The sequence below is a fragment of the Protopterus annectens genome, chromosome 8.part0 (assembly GCF_019279795.1).
Source record: "Protopterus annectens isolate FY-2018-M chromosome 8.part0, PAN1.0, whole genome shotgun sequence".
Taxonomy (NCBI): Eukaryota; Metazoa; Chordata; order Ceratodontiformes; family Protopteridae; genus Protopterus; species Protopterus annectens.
The window spans coordinates 1915678948-1915697004 of record NC_056741.1 but is presented as its reverse complement, the minus strand read 5'-3'; the positions used below and the strand labels follow the sequence as shown (position 1 = coordinate 1915697004).

At 38.1% G+C, this 18057-nt stretch overlaps 1 protein-coding gene across 1 annotated transcript in view; it reads right to left on the bottom strand.

The window, feature by feature from the left end:
• The window catches only part of BBS2 (Bardet-Biedl syndrome 2), a 1992563-nt gene that overhangs the window by 295777 nt on the left and 1678729 nt on the right, over positions 1-18057 (bottom strand). The window contains exon 14 of the mRNA XM_044079541.1: positions 3845-3982. Within this exon, the coding sequence (XP_043935476.1) occupies positions 3845-3982 (138 nt within the window). The remainder of the gene's footprint in view (positions 1-3844; positions 3983-18057) is intronic.

Here is an 18057-nt window from a genome sequence, read left to right as displayed (position 1 = left end):
ACATTCATTCTTTCCTTACACAAAGGTGGCACCAACACAGACACCACAAACTTTCGACCCATAGCAATTCTCTCACCCCTCTCTAAAATACTGGAAAAATGCATCCATGCCCAACTCCTCAACCACCTGCATGAAAATCAAATTTTATCACCCACTCAGCATGGTTTCAGACCAGGACACAGCACCACTACTGCCCTCCTATCCTTCCTTGATACAGTTAACCGGGCACGGGATTCTGGTAAAATAATTGCTTCACTTTTTCTTGACCTCTCCAAAGCTTTTGATACCATTTCCCACAATATCCTACTCTCTAAACCATCCACCCTCCACATTTCTCCCCCTACCCTACAATGGTACAAAACAGCTCTCTCTCCAATAGGCAGCAATCCACCAAATGGCAACAGTCTTACTCTCCCTTCCTCAATACTTCCACAGGGGTACCCCAAGGCTCCATACTTGGTCCTCTCTTATTTAGCATCTTTATTAAGAACTTTCACACCACTCTCCCACAATGCTCAGTAATCCAGTATGCTGATGACTCTACAATAATATGCACTGCAAATTCCAGCTCTGAACTCCAGCAAATTGCCCAGAATGCCCTCACATCTACTGAATCTTGGATGCTTAACAATCATCTTTCCGTAAATCCAAAAAAAAAACTAAACTAGTAATTTTTACTCCTAGGAAAACCACTCCATTTGATAAAAAACTCTTCACTGTACAAGCCCAAGACAATACCACTATAGAAGTTGTCCCACACACTAAATTACTAGGCATTATTATAGATGAAAACTTTAACTTTGACCTACACATAAACGATAACATCAAAAAAACACACCAAAAGCTTGGTATGCTCTACAGGCACCAACACTTTCTTAGCCTCTCTACTAGACAAACCCTTGCAACTACCTTTTTATTACCCTCTCTCCTTTATGGTGCCCCTCTCCTCACTAATATCCAAAATTCTACAAAATCCAAACTTGCTATGTGTTACAACAGAATACCAAAATTTGCCACCAAGGCCACATTCACATCCCACCACTGTAAGTCACTGAAACAATTAGGGTGGCTGGAACTTCCCCACCAACTCTCATTCACCCAACTAACTACTGTGCACAAAATAATCTACAGACCCACAGACTGTCCTACTCTCTCAACTCTACTTGCCAAATACCATTCCAGCAGGCATCTAAGATCTGAAAATCATCTACTTCTAAAAGTAGATAAGCCCACCTTACCTGCTGGTCAACTCCTCTATGCCTTCACTGTTGCCAAACTATGGAACTCCCTTCCGCCTTCTATAAGAAACAGGCAGCACCACCACCTTCAAACAAATGCTGAAAAATCATCTCAACTCTTCCTGGCTATGTTCCTGCTCTATAACCTAACCTCTTCACTCTCCTTATATGATTACTAAACTCCTTTGTCTTTTGCTACTAGTGACTGATGATATTTTCTCCATATTTTTTTTATCTTCACTTGTTGATATTGGTACAATAATACTGATCTATGTTTATACCACTCTGATTGAATTCATTGAATTCTGCTTTAATGTATATTTTCTGTATATATTACTGTAATCAAACAAACTAGATTCCTGCTTTTATGTAGATATTCTGTATATGTTACTATATTTACTATCTGTAACACTGTTTCTGCTTCTGTACTAATGTTTATATTTTTTCTGTATCTCGTTGGAGCTTTTCTCCCTAGGCCTCCACTGAAAATGGGCTCTTTTAGGCCCAGTGGACTTATTCCAGTAAACAAATGCAATCAATCAGTAAATAAATAAATAAACCTTTACATCTGTATCACCATCTACTACACCCAAGCCTCCCAATAAACTAAAATAATTTCAGATCCAAGTACTACCTTCTATTAAGTCCACTGACTTTTGTTCCACACAGATAATTTATCACGTTTTATCACTTCCTGCATTTTTTTTTTACATTTCCCCTTAAATCACAATTAAAGAGTCCCCTACGGTTATAATTTTCATATTAATCGCCACATAGTCTAATATTTGATGAAACAGATTATCTCTTTCCTTGCAAGTTATATGTGCATATATTTTTGTACATCTAGAATTCTGTAAGCAGGTTCTAACAACCTCACATCCACAACAGTTACCCTTCTCATCCTTACCAATGTTACATCTAGTATTTTCACAGTTGTTTACACTGCTCAGTAACTTCAGAACAAAGTTGACTTCCTAAGTTCCATATTTCCATCCCACACTTTTTGTGCTTGCAGTTCTCTTTTCATTTGTCAGGAATCTTGCATTCTCGAACAGGATAATATTCATATCATATTTAGCACACCATTCCAGTATCCCTATCCTTCTTACAGTGTTAACAATTCTGTTCACATTTACTGAAAGTACTCATATTGTTGCTTTTCCTTATTTTTAAGTTTAGGGGGAAATATTTTAAAATTGTTGTTTACTTATTTTTACTCTTTTTCCAACTAAACATTTTCCTGGGTTTATGTACAAATAATCCTTGATCCACAGAATCAGAATTTTCACTGGCTAGAACTTAAAAAAACATTATTAGTATCAATTCCTTCTCCTGGCTTCTCTTTCTGTATACACTCTCTCTCCTCATTTCCCCTCCATATTTTTCTTATTCTGCAGTTTTTTCTTCACCTAATTCACCTTTTCCCCAGCCTCTTTTTGTAGTTTCTCATGTAGGTTTTCTTTCTTTTTCACAGTTTACTGTTCCATGCAAAAGTGTCCCTTTTTACACAACCTGCAATCAGACACACATCTTCTTGCTGTATATCCTTTATCCTCACATTGGTTAAATTGTACCTTGTCACAATCAGTGATTAAATGAGAAGTGTCAATACAAAAGAAACGTGACTTGGGCTGGCCAGCATATCTTAATCTTCCTCTATGATCAGCCACAAAAATAACACTTGGCAAGTGTTTCACCATGTTTGTTTTTCACATTTCAAAACAGCTTCCAACCTCCAACCTCCATTCCATAAATTTCTCCCATCTCTCTTTCACATCATCAACAGTTTCAAATAGACCATGCATGCATTTATTAACATTGCATTCATCCAGTTCATCAGTTCTAAACTGCCAAGTAATATTTTTTTACCATTTGTAGTGATTTTTAACCATTTCAGTTACTACCAGAAAACAAATTACTCCATGGATAAATGTCGCTTTTGTTACACAGAATGGGCAGACTGGCGTTGAACACTCCCCCTATCACTCTCGACCTGAGTCTTTGGGCAATCGTTATATTGATTGATATTGGGTTATCTGGATCATAGTCAGGGTTTTATCCCTCTACATCACAGAGTTAGGCAAGTTCATATTGAAAAGAAATTGCAAAACATCCATGCAAGGTGTCCAGTGAGGAACCATAAACTACATATCTTGCTTTGCAGGCCTACATGCTACCCAGTAGAGTATGTTAGAGGTGCGGAGCTGGGGATAGACTACCGAGATGTTGTTCATGGTAGACTCAATAACAGCAAAATCACATCTATGGTACATTCAAAGCCAAATGTGTTCAAATTTCAAAAATGATCTGGTTCTCTGGAGGCTATACATTAAAGTGTTTCAATGCATCCACAGCTGAGTTTAGCATTAAATCTTTAAAACTGTCTTTTTTCGACCTTCACTATCCTATACTATGAAACTGTACAGAACAAAATGCTGGAAAAACAATGCAAGGCTGCTTTTATAAACCTGCATATGACTTATTCATATTTCTTTCCATATCTATGGGAATGGATTATGTGCGGGGCATCACACACTCAGTATACACTAATATCACTTGTGATTGTATCTTACCTTTTCACCTGTTTATTGCACACAGAAACCCACCTGGACTAAAGTGTTCCGCAAATCTTCAAAGTACGCTGGAAAATCTGCTTCCACTTGCAATTCCTCAAGTGCCAGGAATGTTGCTAAGGACTGGATGACATCACCAGCCAGATCCATATCATCAGTGTTTATTGTGATCTATGTACAAAAATAAAAAAAAGAATCAACAAACATTCAAGTCTGCAAATTACAGATAATCACATACTTTAAAAAGTACTTCTATAAAGATTATATGAACAGACAAGCAAAGTGAAATTATCATCCATGCATACACATATCATTGACGAGATCTAAACTTTTAAGTTAAACATCAGTTTTAGGAAAAGAATTTCAGGATTTTGGTTATGTCAATGTTTTTAGTAAACTGGTATAATTTCAGATACCAGCTACGAAGGCATATTACTTGGAAATAGGTGAATAAATTCATTTTTACTAAACGCAAGTGCCACAGCCAAGTTGTGTGAAACAAAAATTTTCATTTTTCTAGTGGTAATTATTCCCCTTCAGGAATGCATGGAAAGATAAGTTACACTAGCACATGCCACAACCTGCAGGTCTTTAGAGATTGAAATCAGAAGGGTCCTTCAGTAATGTACTCATCCATCCCAGCACTAGAGGTATTCATGTACATTTTGTTGGGTCCAGTGCTTTGTGACATGACTTTATTGCTGACAATGTTAATGGAGGAGTGTTCGTAAAAGAGAAACAAACCCTTCCCCCATCCACTTTTGACCAATCTCCAACTAAGAAGGGAAGAGAGAAAATAAGCCAGCTTTAGGAAGCAAAAAGTAATCCATCTATCACCCAGAGAGCAGAGAGGGGCTCAGAGAGAGCCCTTTGATTACAATCTACAAACACATGGAGCTATGGTAGATTCCTACATGGCTAATCTAGTTTACGTTGTTGTTGTTTGTCTTTTCGGCTTTTCCCGGTTAGGGGTCACCACAGCGGAACTCCGGTCCGCTAATGATTGGCAGTCGATTTTTATGGTGCCGAGTTGCCAGCCCAACACCCAACCTTCAGCAAAGGCACGCCCATTCACGCATGTCTTTCGGAGGCCACTCGACCATGGGGAGGACATGCAGATTCCACACAGAAGGCACTCCAGCATAGAATTGAACAGGAGAACCTCTTGCTGTGAGGCAACAATGCTACCGCTGTACCACCGCGGCTTGGAAATCAGAAGTGTCTTTGATATCTACCTAAAAAAAAAAAATTCACAAAAATGTGTAATGGAAAACCTACAGCTACTGCAAATCCTGATCTAATCTTAGAAGCCAAATCCAAGCAGTAACAATTATCAAAGCTTTGGATACAAGATCAGGATCAGGTCTCCTCATTACATATGTCCTGGCAGAAATCCTGTTAAAACAAACAGCTGGTGTAGCAACCACTATGGCTAAAACAGGCGTTCACTAGTACTAGACATGGTTCACCCACAATGGTGCAAAAAAAAAAAAAATAAAAAACTTCAAAAGTTGCCAGTCAAGAAGCTACAGTTTGTTTCACAAAGGTTTTCCCTTGTCAACTCTGGTGAAGGGAAACAGCTGCCTGAATTTTCTGCCATGCTGGTGGAAGTCACACAGTGCTTCTTGAGGCTGGTCACTCCTTTCAGCCACTCTTGTCATGTATTAATGACTAAACATATATATGCAACATTCAAAGTGTGTTTGGTGCACTTTGGCACTAGTGCTGTAGTAGTTTTTAATGTTTTGAACAATATCTTTAATACTGGTGAAAAAGTAAAAATGAGATGTTTTATGAGGAATAGGCAGTGAGAACATTGACTTAAGGTGATGGTTATTGTTGATGTGACCCTATAACCCTATGTGCAAAATAGGAGGAAAAGAGGAGCAATCCCAAAGCAGAGTGTAAGATGCACCTCTTCAATCAAAGTACAATCCACTTAAAACAGCCACCAGTGAACAGTAAAAGTTTATGAAAAGCAGATTTGGAAGATGCCCTAAAAGCAGTCAGGCAGCAGATGAAAAATGCGGACTTTTAAATTACCGTTCTAAACAGCTTACACATGAGTATGAATATAGTGAGTTCCTCAAAGAATGCCATGATGCCATTTCAACAAAGAGTGGTAGATGTGTAAAAATAACTCAATGGAACTAAAAAGTCAGTAGTTTATATAAAACATAAGCTGGTTACAGTGAAAAACAAAGAAAGGTGAATAAAGTTGCACATGACTGAGATATGAGAGGATGAAAAAAGGATCTGTTTTGAACTTGTGAAAACCATGATGGTGTAATGGCATGGATTTTTCTCGCCGAGTACTGAAAAGGCCTATATATCACTTTTTCATTTACAAACAAAGCTTATGACCAGCTGAAAATGATCTTGGTTCAATTTGTGACTTCATATGAGAAACAACAGGTTTGGTGACCTGGTATGGGGATAACACTTGACTGAAGGCCCATGTTTGTGGATCATAATTTCTTAGAGATTACTACACAGCAAAAGGTGCAGTTTTTAGATACCACAAAAGAATGAAGACAACGTGAATCAACTTGTTTAGCTGCTTGAAAAGACATTGAACTTTTGTGAAATAATGGTAATGGTGGCAAAGTGCAAGATAATTAATGCAGGGGCACAAAATGGATACTTTATACATTTTTACTTTCCTTCCCTCTTCTGATGTACAGCTTCCCAAGAAATAAGTCTGTGGCATTTGTAGTGAAGAGTCCCCACAGTGAGCAAAAGGCACTCTAGCACTAATTTATTTTGACTAGTGATTACAGATCATCAATCTCGTTTTATGTAAGATTTTCTTAAATATGTTTTACAAATTATAGAATTTAACATTTGTGTTCAGCCTCTTGGTATTAATGGATCACATACAATTTGAACTGGAACATCGTCTGCAAAGCCAAGTATGTGTAGAATTCTCAAAGGAAACAAAATGGTTCTTCACGTGCAGGACACTGGGTCTGTGTGTTCTACTGAACTTGAATATAACTGAATATACAAACTCATTGCCTTTCATGAAGAAGGTGGATATCACACATAAGTACCTCAAAATGAGATACATTACAGGAGGCAGATGTCCAGAGTGGACAGAATACAGATATTATGGTATGCTGAGCTGTAAGACTGCTCCATTATGGCCATGAAGCTTTGATTTTCAGAAGGACCAGTTACAACCATTAGAAAACAATATATGTCCTTTATGCAGAGTTATTAATATACAGAAATGTGAGTTAAGAGAACATGACAGAGACAAAATAGTACTACATTAGTGGAACTTTGGGACTCTATGCTGCTTTGAATATGTACTTGGTATCTGAACATGAACCGTATGCTAAGTTAACATTAAGCCCTGAATAAAAAGAGAGTTTCTTGATTTCAACTGGTTTACGAATGGAGGATTCCATAACACAATGGACTTATTCCATTTGTGGTATTCCATGACACTTTGAATATACTAGATTTTATTTACTGGACAGGACATACTGAGCATATATTGCTGTTGCATCCCTATTCCATGAGATATTTTGCTACATCTGCTAAAATATGGCAACAGAATTACAGGATGTACTTGACAGATTAAAATTCTGCTTACTGGGTTAACTTTCTTACTTACTGTCATGAGCTTGGAAGGGAAGAAGAGATACTGGTGTCATCTCATATATGACCTTTGCTGTTAATCAGGTACACTGTAAATATAAAAATATAAAGCATCGTTTGTTGGACAGGATTTATAGTTAAGATATGCACAGCAGTATTTATGGGTTATTTTAATAGCTGGTTGGGGGGAGTAAGCTTACATTTTGTTTCTTTTTATACCTCTAAAGCTGACAATCAGTAACTTTTTGGGCATAAAGATTGTAAGTAGATGGAAGCTTTTTTATTCTGTTTTATGTTACTCAACTAGACTGTGAAAGTACAAGTGTATAGGAACTTACCATAACAGTAGATGTTCAAGTTGATCACTGTTGCAGTAGTCATAACTACTGGGGCTTAGCTGCAGCCAATCCCATTCATCAGGCCTAACTTCCATAACTCAAAACCCTTCCACCTAAGAATACTGGGCACCCTTCCCCAAGAAGTCAAGATGCTCCCAGTATAAAACTAGCAACTGTCTGCACCATCTTAAAGTGTTCCTGCCTAGACAGGGGAAAGAGAAGCTCTTGCAAAACACAGAAGCCAAGTGTTGACAACAGCAAGCTATCATAAGGAAGAGTAAATTGACATCTTGGTAAGGAAAAAGGAAAGGAAGTAACAAGCCTCCCCAGTCTAGCTACCCAGACCCACATAGCACCCAAGGATCTAGACAAGGGAAGTACAGGAAGAAGGGGTTATAAGAAAGATGCACTGTACCTCAGTCCAGGATGCCTACAACCCAGAACAAACAAAAAAAGGGGGAGGGACAAATGTGAAGTGATGTGGAACTACTACAGTGACCTGCTTGAATATCTCCTGTTGTAAGTTTCTACACAATGTACTATGTTCTTTTTAAGACAACTGTCCCTAACTTGCTGGGATGATTCCTCAAGCTCAGGAGTGAGAAGAGGTGCTGAGGTGCATCATGCCCTGTAGAACAGCAACATCAAATACTGCTCTAGCCCTGGAGTCATTGCGAAGTTTGTAATGTTTTGAGAAACTGTGAACAAATGTTCAAGTGACTACTTCCTGGATGGCTTGGGCACTCACCCTTTTGAGGAATGCCACAGCTGTAGCTGTGCTCAGGTACTGTGAGCCTTAATTGTGCCCTCTAGATGTTTATCTTGGGAGGAGTACCAAAATTGTACAGAATGTGCTAGTCGTTATGATATAGTCTGTTTTGATACTGGGTCTCCCTCTTTTCTTGCTGCAAAGGAGACAAACAACAGGTTGCATTTTCTGGTGTCTTTGGTTCTGTACAACAGCTGCTCTGCACATCGAAGGAATGCAAATACTTTTACCTTTGTTATGTGGATTAGGAAAGAACATGGTAACAGAATAGTCAGATTAAAGGAGAAGGTACAGTTGCATAACTCCTACTTACCTGTAACAGATAGTACAAGGAGGTATTTTAATATCTCACTGCCTCAGTGGCTAATTTGTTACCTGCCATGGTAACCCAGAACTAACCAGCTTTTAAAAGCTGAAACTCCCCTCATTTTCTCTCTGTGTGACAGATGATTGAATGAGCAAATCTTGAGAGGGAAGCCTTCAGCTGTGACAGGAAGTGAATGTTCAGGCTTTTTTTTTGCTCCCACAAAAATGCAAAATCTGGGGGATGGCTGCCACTGAGGCAGTGAGGAATTCAAACATCCACTGTTACAAGTAGGTAGGACTTACACAACTGTACTATGTTCATCATTCCCCACTGCCTCAACTGCATTTTCGGTAGATTCCCTTACCTTACCTGGCAGGTGGAAAGATAAAGATCCAGGAGACCTTGGAAAATGGTCCTAGCAAAGCCTGTTCTAGACATTGAAAAGAAAACCAGTTTGGACTGCTTTGTGAAGGGTATAAACAGAGGACCACACTTACCTGCTTCTAGAATACTTCTAGAGTCCATCCCTTTCTAATATACCATCAAAGAGGATAAGGCCCTAGTCAAGGGAGCCTTAACCTTACCTGAAAGAGATTTACCATGGTGGGAAGAATGGAAAGCAATAGATGACAACCATTGTGCAAAAATTTGCTTAGAGGAAGGTTGACCTTCCTTAGTCCCTGTACAACAAACAGCTGTATGGCATTCCTAAAAGGCTTGTTCTGCCAAGGTAGTACCTGAGCTGCTTGCACTCTTCCAAGGTATATAGAAACATTTCTCCCTTATTTTTTGGATCAGGATAGAACACTGAGAGATTGATGGCTTGATTTAAGGTAAATTCAAAAAACTTCAGGCATGAATGATTGACTAGTGTGATCTGAAAAATCAGATAAGATTGGCCCTGCATGACATTTTGCAGCTCAGAGATTTGCCTTACAGATATCAGAACAATAAGTTAAACAGTCTTCCAAGTAATGTACCATAAATCAGCCCGAGATGCAGGTTCAAAATGAGGTTAGGTTAATTTTTCAAGAACAAAGTTGAGATCCCAGGGAGGAAGAATTTACTTTTGAGGGGTCTCGTGTACAACTCTCCCTTAATAAAATGACCACAGAGCGAGATCCATGGGCAGATAAGCTGAGATGGCTGCAAGATGCACTCTGATAGAAACATATGATAAATCATCTCTAAGTAGCTCACATAAATATTTCAAAACCAGAGGGATCAAACCCTTACAGGATCTTTGTTATTTGGCTAGGCACCACCCAGAAAACCTCTTCCACTTGTAAAAGCAAGATTTTCTATTTGCAGGTTTTCTTACCTTCTTAAGTATCTGCTGACCATCCTCACAATACAACTGCTTAAAAGGTATCAAAAATAGAATCACTGAGGCTGTCAGTTGCAATTACTCTACAATGGGGTGTACCATTCTCCCCTGATACAGTGTGAGCAAATCTAGTCTGTGAGGAAGCTTGTATTAACTACCTTTGGTCAATTCAATTAAAATGGAGAACCAACCTTGCCTGGGCCAAAAGGAGATTACCACAATGATCTTTGGAATTTTTTTCTAAATCATTAGAAGTACCTTGGTAATCACTGGATATAATGGAAATGTATAAAGAAACATTCCCGACAATGGCAAATGATGGGGCATCTGTCTTCTAAGCATGGCTGAAAGGATGCTTTGAACAGAATTTTTTAGCTGTCTTGAAAGGAGACTAAAAAATCTACTTGAGGTATTCCCCACATCCTGGAAGACCTCTACATGGAGCTTCCATTCATGAGCTCATGAGGATCTGTCCAGGATCTGCTTAGTCTGTCTGCCACTATGTTTTGCTCTGATGAAATGTACAAGGGCTGAGGAGTCAGAGAATGCTGTATGGCAAGATCCCAGGCCATCACTGTCAATCAGCAACAGAAGATATGACCTTCTACCCCCTTGCTTGCTCAGGTACTATATCACAGTAGTGTTGTCTGTGATTACTAGAAGAGGATCCAGAGTCCATATATGGTGAAAAACTTTTAAGGCATGAATCACTGCCAACATATTTTACATTTATGTGCTTTGGTGTGTCCTGAGGATTCCAAAAGCTTTGCACTTAAACTCCCATGGACACTGTTCCCCATGCAAAATTTGAAGAGTCCATCTAGACAGAATGGATTGGGGTCTGAAGAGAAAAAGAAAATCTTAGATTCAGAGACAGCTGATTCCCCCCAGCACCACAGTCACTGATTCACAATTCTCAGTACCAGTACTTAGAAATCCAAGGGATGAAGGTGCAGAGTCCAACAGTTCTTAAAGTGCCATTGAATTTTTATCATGTACAGTCTGGCTAGTGGTATCATGAGGATCACTGATTCCATGAGGCCTAGAATGCTGATGAACTTTCTTGCTGAGGAAAATGCCCTGATAAGATGGGAAGGCTATCCCTTTTACTGTGTCTATCTTAACACCCCCAAGAAAACAATTTATTGAGAGGGTGTGAAAAAGGAATTTTGAAGTTTAAAGTTGAAGCCCATATGGAAAAGGAAGGATGTGACCTTGTTTAAAGACTCCAAGCACTTGGATACAGAATTTGTACAACTTAGCAAGTCTAAATAAAGAAACATGTGAATGCCTAGGGTTCCACAATAGGCAACCATTGATGCCAGACAATCTGTAAACACTCAAGGTGCAGCAAATAGCCCAAAAGGTAATGCTGAAAACTGATAATATAATATAAGCCAGACAAAGGAAATCTCAAAAAATTCCTGAAACTGGGAGCAATAGGAATATGATGATAAACATCCATAAATATCTGGAATCACCATGAAACAGTGGTCTGGAAACAGAGTTAGGACAGACTGTAAGGTGAGCATTTTGAATTTCACTACTTTTACAAAGGAAAACAGTGCCCAAGTGTGTTCTATTTTTTTTTGTACCAAAAAGATTCTGGAGTAAAATACTTTGCCTTTATGAATCACAGGCACCAGTTCTTTAACCATGCTTCTATCATGTGATGGAGCACAGCAGGAAACAGCTCTGTCTGGCCTGATGGGACTGGCTGGAATTCTCCTGAAAGGGGGTGGAATTTTCTATCCACTGTCAAGTGTATCTACTTCCATGTTATTCTCAGGACCCATTTGTCTGAGACTATTTGTGGACAGGCCGCAGGGTTTTAAATCATCAGAGAAGTTCTGATTAAGTAACCAAGCATACCACCTTAACACAAAAGAGGCAGCAGCATTTCTCAAGACTGTATCTGCAAATTCAAGCACACCACAAAGCACGTTTTGAAACCGGACTCAAATTAGAAGCAATTTCATTTATACAAGATTTTTGCTCTCCCAGTAAGGACGCAGCAAAATCATCCAAACTGCTGTTGTCCTGCAGGTGGTTTTATAAACATCAAGGCTGGTAAGAGAGGGGGCATAGCTACAGAATTGGGTCTCTCTTCCTCTATAAGTTCATATACTCTGGCTAGCTCAGGTGTAGTTCTAGACTGCTCCCAAGTGAAAACATTGCTAAATATAAAATCAACTGAGGAAGAGTGAAGACTTGTTTGGACTTAGGCTCAAGTTCACCTTCTAAAGAATCAGACTGATTGGACTCAGTTGTCAACTAAGAAATCACCATTGTCCTCATCAGACTCCATCACTCTCTGAAACAACAGAAAGGTCTCTCACCAAACTATCACTAGTGTCATGTATGGGAATGCAACCACCAGAATTAGCTATAAGCAGAACACACTTAGCCAAGGAAACCACATCAGCCTTATAAATGGGTCTATATTAAATCCTCGAAAGCAGACAATGTCGAATCTGACATTGTTGACACGAGAATAGCGAAACCGCAGAACATCGAAGAGGTAAATGGAAATCTCCATAACGGGAGAGTTCTGTTTAAGAAAATAGTTTAAACAAAACCAAACAGCTCACACAGCAAGTCCAAAATTATATCCAAAAGCACAGGACCCGAAGCCAAAAGTTAGGAACACAGATTTTAATAAATCACGATACACTAATAAATCCAAGCGCTTTCACCCAGCTCCTGCCAGGCTTTTTCAAGGAATGAATAAAAACCATAGTGTCATTCTCGTTTATATAACAAGTTGATTAATCACCTGACTAATAAATTGAATTCAATTAATTAAAATTCAAATGTTTCAATTAAAACCATAAAAATGTCAAAATGCAATATGTGCATATGTAAACATTGATACATCAGCAATTTCACAATATTAAGTGTTATAGCAAAACATAAATTAAAATCGATGCTATAATATCAGATAATGATATAATATAATAAATGTGCAAGCAACATAATGCTCATTCAAAGCTTTGCTTTTCTGAGCTTCAGAACACATCCTATGTTAATACTGTCATTTAACACCGGAGAGCTAGTGGCATCTAATCTCAACTGCCAAAAAAGCTCACGAAACTTTAAACGAGTCTCCCAGCTCCCCCCTCTTACCTCTGGGGTGATTTGTTCTAGCACCATAAACTTTAAGTTCATTTTCTCACAATTTTGAGAGTGTTTAAAGAATGCATTGGACTCCTTACTTCTAGAAATGTCATAGAAGTGCTCATACACTCTTTTCCTTAAAGATCTCTCCGTTTTACCAACGTAAAAACTTAAACAATAGGTGCAAACTCCTAAATATACCACCCCCTTGGTTCCACAATTATAGTGCTTGTTGGTTCTCACTGTAAAATTTCTATGTGGTAAATGAAAAATAGTGTGGTTTAACATGGCAAAACATTGATTGCAACTACCACATTTATATGTACCCCACTTCATTTTATTATTAATGTTACATTTCCCCTTTTTTTTCAAAAAGCTCCTTTAAATTAATACCCCTCTTTCTAATAAAATGTGGCTGTTTCGGAAATAATTGTTTCATTTCCTCATTGACCCCCAAAATGGGCCAGTATTTAAGAATGATGGATTCCACCTTATGTGAATTACTAGAAAAAGTGTGCAAAAATTTATTTCCAGTCTCAATGTCTTTCTTGAGTTCACTTTTCTCTTGTAATTTACCTAATCCCAATAGTGCTGGATATTTGGACTCCCTGTTTTTAAAAATTTCCTGGGTAATAGCATCAATCAAAAGTTCAGGGTAGTCTTTCTCTAAAAAATAATTTTTTAATAGTCTCAGCTTCCAGGCTAAAACTTTCCAGTGAGCTACATATTCTTGAAGCTCTAATGAGCTGCCCTTTAATAGCCTTTTTTTGATAAAAAGGATGCCCACTGCTGAAATGTAAATAAGAATTAGAAAACGTGGGCTTCCTATTTATTCTTGAATGGAATCTGAAATTAGTATAATCCTTTGAGAGGGTGATATCCAAATAATTCAATTCATTTAAATCAATGGAGTAGGTAAATTTCAAAAAATCTGTGCTAGAGTTAATGTATTCCATAAATCCCTTAAAATCATCTTCTGTACCTTCCCATAAAATACATATATCATCTAAAAACCTTCTGTAAAATTTAATAAACCTATTCCAGGGAGTCCGCAACACAAACTTTTGCTCCCAATGGTAGAGCACAAGATTAGCATACATTGTAGCGCAAGGACTCCCCATAGCAACACCCTTTCTTTGTCTGAAAAATTCACTATTAAATAACATAAAGTTGTTGTCCAATATTATCTCCATGAATTCCATCACTAAATTAATTGTTCTACTGTCAAGACCAGATTGGGTGACCAAAATTTCTCCTAACCATTCCAGTCCTATACTGTGTGGGATGCTGGGGAATAATTCTACTACATCTATGGTTACCATAATCATATGCGTAGTAAACCAAGCTTAATCTATACTTCTCAAACAATCCCAAGAATCCTTGCAGATGTGTTCAATAGTAGATACATATTTTTTAAGTTTAGCATCAATAAATTTAGCTAAAGGTTCTGTAATGCCCCCCGCACCAGCCACAATCAGTCTAAATTTAAGGGGATCTAATCCCTTGTGTCTTCGGAATTCCGAAGATAACCGAAACCTTGGGCTTGTCCACTAAAAGAAAATTGTAAAGACTCTCATTAATTACCCCTTGCAATAAATGGTCAAACAGATGAAAACTAATCTTAGAATATGCAATGTTAATTTCGTTTTTTGATACAATTTCATACTGCTCAGCATCCTGCAACATTTCATGTAAATAAGCATCATAATCAACTTCATGCATTAATACAACCCCCCCCCCCCTTGTCCGGTTTCATAATCCTGCAGCCTTCTTTTTTCAACAAGTCAATCAGCTCTAGTTCTGCTTGCACTAAATTATTAAAATCAGCTTTGTGTGTCTTACCTTGCATTTCCCTTATCTCTTTTTCTGCCAATTCTGAAAATACATTTAAAACAGGATGGACCGAAGGGTTAAATGTGCTTGACCTAATAAGAGTGGAATCATTTTTAGGCTTCCCCTTTAAAAATAACTGAAGGTTCATTTGTCGAATAAACAATTTCAAATCCAAAATTTCTTCTACTGTATTAGATACCTTTGAGGGGACAAAATGTAAGCCTTTTGAAAAAAGCCTGTGTACGGATCAAATCTGTAAAATTAAAAAGAGAAAAATTATCTGTCCTAAAAATAATTTGTCTGTTAGTGTGCAATTCTGTTACTAAGGGAGTTAGTTCTTCATCTATACTCAGTTGCGATGGCCTGTCCATGCCAATTGCTGCTGTCTCAATACCCTCCCCCCTCTGTTGGGGGGATGTTGAAAATCCTGAACCGAGTTCTTCCTACCTCTTTCAGCAAGCCTCTCACTTCTTCTGGGTGGTTCTGTAACATTATTAATATAATTATCACTTCCAGATACCTGTTCTACCCTATTAGGATCCGTATTTGTGGTATCCTGCATCCATCTACCCCTGCTTGGATTAGGGTAGGCCTTACCATCCCTATAATCTAACAAATCCCTTTCTAACTTCTTAATTTTACGATTTAAAATTTTGTTACAGAACTGATCCACTTCAACAAACGCATTTTCATAATCTCTTTTAACACAGTAAAAACTTCTATCATTAACAACTTTAACATTTAAAACATTTAAATCTTTGAGCAACATTTCAGTTTGGTTCTCATACTCTAAGATCATTAAATTTAACATTTCAAGCCCAGCATTATCAAAAATTGCACATAATTTATCATAAAAAACTGTTCCAGGCTGGGCATTGTTGGGGAATTTATAGAAACGCAATCCTTTCGGAATGCGTTTCACACAAATACATTCCCTTAAATAGTCAATCTCTAGCTGCTTGTTTTTTAATGTATACAACTTGTCTTTAAAGATGTTAAAACTTCCTTCAACCCCTTCGTTGAAGGAATTGGTCACAGTACCTTGCTGAAAAAAGAAATGCTTGCCAGTCCATACATTAAAGCTAAAGTCCTTCTTTCCCTTCTCTAAACCAGCTCCTTGCACATTTTCAGGTTTTCCTAAACCTGTCGCAACGGTACTACTACGATTCACATTATCAGCAGCCTCCCCATTTAAAATAAAACCGGAAGCTCCTCCAGAACACTCGTTGCGCTTATTGCGTGTTTCTGTTACAAGAAGTTGATTGCACGGTAACCCAGAATCACCGTCTTGGTTTCGTGCATTAATGGAATTCGATAACTGAGTAAGAAGAGTCATCATCTGGTTGAATTCAGCTCTAGTAACCGGGTTGTCATCCGTAGCCTCCTTAAATATATTAGGTGTGTTACTCAAACTCATCTGCTCCGTTCCTTCAGCCATTGGAATATCAAATCCGACCAAGAAAATAGTTTAAACAAAACCAAACAGCTCACACAGCAAGTTCAAAATTATATCCAAAAGCACAGGACCTGAAGCCAAAAGTTAGGAACACAGATTTTAATAAATCACGATACACTAATAAATCTAAGCGCTTTCACCCAGCTCCTGCCAGGCTTTTTCAAGGAATGAATAAAAACCATAGTGTCATTCTCGTTTATATAACAAGTTGATTAATCACCTGACTAATAAATTGAATTCAATTAATTAAAATTCAAATGTTTCAATTAAAACCATAAAAATGTCAAAATGCAATATGTGCATATGTAAACATTGATACATCAGCAATTTCACAATATTAAGTGTTATAGCAAAACATAAATTAAAATCGATGCTATAATATCAGATAATGATATAATATAATAAATGTGTAAGCAACATAATGGCTCATTCAAACCTTTGCTTTTCTGAGCTTCAGAACACATCCTATGTTAATACTGTCATTTAACCCCGGAGAGCTAGTGGCATCTAATCTCAACTGCCAAAAAAGCTCATGAAACTCTAAACGAGTCTCCCAGCTCCCCCCTCTTACCTCTGGGGTGATTTGTTCTAGCACCATAAACTTTAAGTTCATTTTCGGGTCTATATTAAATCCTCGAAAGCCGACAATGTCGAATCTGACATTGTTGACATGAGAATAGCGAAACCGCAGAACATCGAAGAGGTAAATGGAAATCTCCATAAGGGGAGAGTTCTGTTTACTTCAATGTAGTGCGGTCTCAGAGTTGGTATATTTAAGTAGCGGGGGTGTGGTGGGTTCAGCCCCCCACATGGAGGGTGCAGGGGGGGCTTGCCCCCCAGCCTACACCATTTACTTTTTTTTTTTTTTATTATTATTTTTCGGAACATTCGATGTTTTAACAGTTCGATCACTAAGGGTCAATTTTTAGTGATTCGAACTGTGAAATATTCGATGTTCCAATATAGACCCTTATAAACAGCTATTAGTCTGATTATCAGCTGTATGATGAAAATTCTGTTTCTTTCCCTTGTGAACTTCATCAGATAAAATATCTGGGGACAGTGTATTATTTCTGGCAAAGGTTCGCTTACCTCATACTACCTCTGCACCTAAAGGGTTTGATTTTCTCATACCTTTGCCAGGTACTGAAACAGCCTCACAGGATGTATGCAACTCCAGTTCTAGTGGCCAGCAAAGCTACACTAAAGGGGATATGAGAAAAAAGTAAGTGGTCTGTGGGACGTGCAGTGGCCCTAACAGAATCACTAACTGTAGGCGGAGACATATTTTTATTTTGTTTTTTTTCTTTTAGGTACAACCGGATTTGATAGAGGGGTACCAGCATTAGGATCCATTAAGTCAGGGGAGGGAACACCAGCCAAAATAATAAACTGGCAGTACTAGATAATGTATCACAATAAGCACTGAAAGTTTCAGGTAGAAAGTGTTCCCACAAAACTTAACTCTGACAGCTGTGCTATTATCGCAAAAA